Consider the following 1,523-nt stretch of genomic DNA (forward strand, 5'->3'; position numbering starts at 1 on the left):
AAAGTGACCATAGTGTACTCGATGAATAAGGAAGACCTTACAAGGTTACTTCTTCTTCAACACTCACCCTCCTCCAGGTGACTATGGCGTACTTGATGAATAAGGAAGACCTTACAAGGTTACTTCTTCTTCAGCACTCACCCCCCCCTCAAAGTGACCATAGTGTACTCGATGAATAAGGAAGACCTTACAAGGTTACTTCTTCTTCAGCACTCACCCTCCTCAAGGTGACCATAGTGTACTCGATGAATAAGGAGGACCTTACAAGGTTACTTCTTCATCAACACTCACCCTCCTCAAGGTGACCATAGTGTACTCGATGAATAAGGAAGACCTTACAAGGTTACTTCTTCATCAACACTCACCCTCCTCCAGGTGACTATGGCGTACTTAATGAATAAGGAGGACCTTACAGGGTTACTTCTTTTTCAGCCTTCACCCTCCTCCAGGTGACCATAGTGTACACGATGAATAAGGAAGACCTTACAAGGTTACTTCTTCTTCAACACTCACCCTCCTCCAGGTGACTATGGCGTACTTGATGAATAAGGAAGACCTTACAAGGTTACTTCTTCATCAACACTCACCCTCCTCCAGGCTGCGGAAGACGGTCGCGAGAGAGCCGATGTCTGACTGTGGGATGTGGTAGGTGGCACGCTCTCCGAAGCACTCTGTACGAGCGGCAGCTATGAACAGCGACATCACATAGCGATTCAGCTGCTCCATCCTGTGGTAAAACACTGAACTATAGCGCGTACCAAGGACACACTTGTATGATAGAGAAGACCTATATGTTCATGCACGCACCGATACCATGCCGTCAGCACTCTGCTATGATATTATCAAGAAATTTGGTGTTTTCATAAAAAAATGCACCATAAATTTTCTATGCCGCCAAAGTAATACTAGTAGCTTATTATAGTGCAAAATCTGTGTTAGTGGCTCTCTACAGAACATACACGTATCTATAAAGGACACTACAAGTTTCCTTTAAGTTGCAGTTATGCAGTGAAACTACCTCTATACAGGACAGCCATTTGCTATTCTGCCCCACTAATTCTAGTAGCCTATACAGCTATCATATTTAGGCTTTGCATTAATATCCATCATCATGCTAGTGAACAAGTAAATTAGGACTAGGATATTATTCCAAATGCTTCAACTACTAACACTGCCAAAAGCTCTGCAGTAGATTTCACCAGTAAAAACTTTTTTGCAGAAGTGGAGGAAAATTAAGAGAATAGAGAGATCCAGACACTGTCACGTACCTAACGTGGTGGTCGGGATCTGCACTGGACCAAGCTGCCTTCACTTCCAAGTTATAGCCGCCTCCGTATTTATTCTTCAGGTGTTGTGTAGTTCCCAGGCACCTAAGACAGACATTACACACGAAACGGTGAAAGTGTCGGTTCTAAGAATCAACATACTACAGTGATTACGACTAAACACAGTAAATCGAGTTACTGCACACACAAAAGTGTGGCATTCCTTTCTGATCCATGACCAAATACAATAACATCTGG

The 1,523-nt window shown here is 43.3% G+C and overlaps 1 protein-coding gene across 1 annotated transcript in view; it reads right to left on the minus strand.

The window, feature by feature from the left end:
* Nucleotides 1-587: 587 nt before the first annotated feature.
* Nucleotides 588-1,523, minus strand: part of LOC106819017 (ATP-binding cassette sub-family A member 5-like) — a gene marked incomplete at both ends in the record, with an annotated part of 24,390 nt that continues 23,454 nt past the window's right edge. The window contains 2 exon segments of the mRNA XM_014823676.1: nt 588-727; nt 1,269-1,370. Coding sequence (XP_014679162.1) covers nt 588-727; nt 1,269-1,370 — 242 coding nt within the window.

The sequence above is a fragment of the Priapulus caudatus genome, unplaced genomic scaffold (assembly GCF_000485595.1).
Source record: "Priapulus caudatus unplaced genomic scaffold, Priapulus_caudatus-5.0.1 Scaffold2746, whole genome shotgun sequence".
NCBI classification, from domain to species: Eukaryota; Metazoa; Priapulida; class Priapulimorpha; order Priapulimorphida; family Priapulidae; genus Priapulus; species Priapulus caudatus.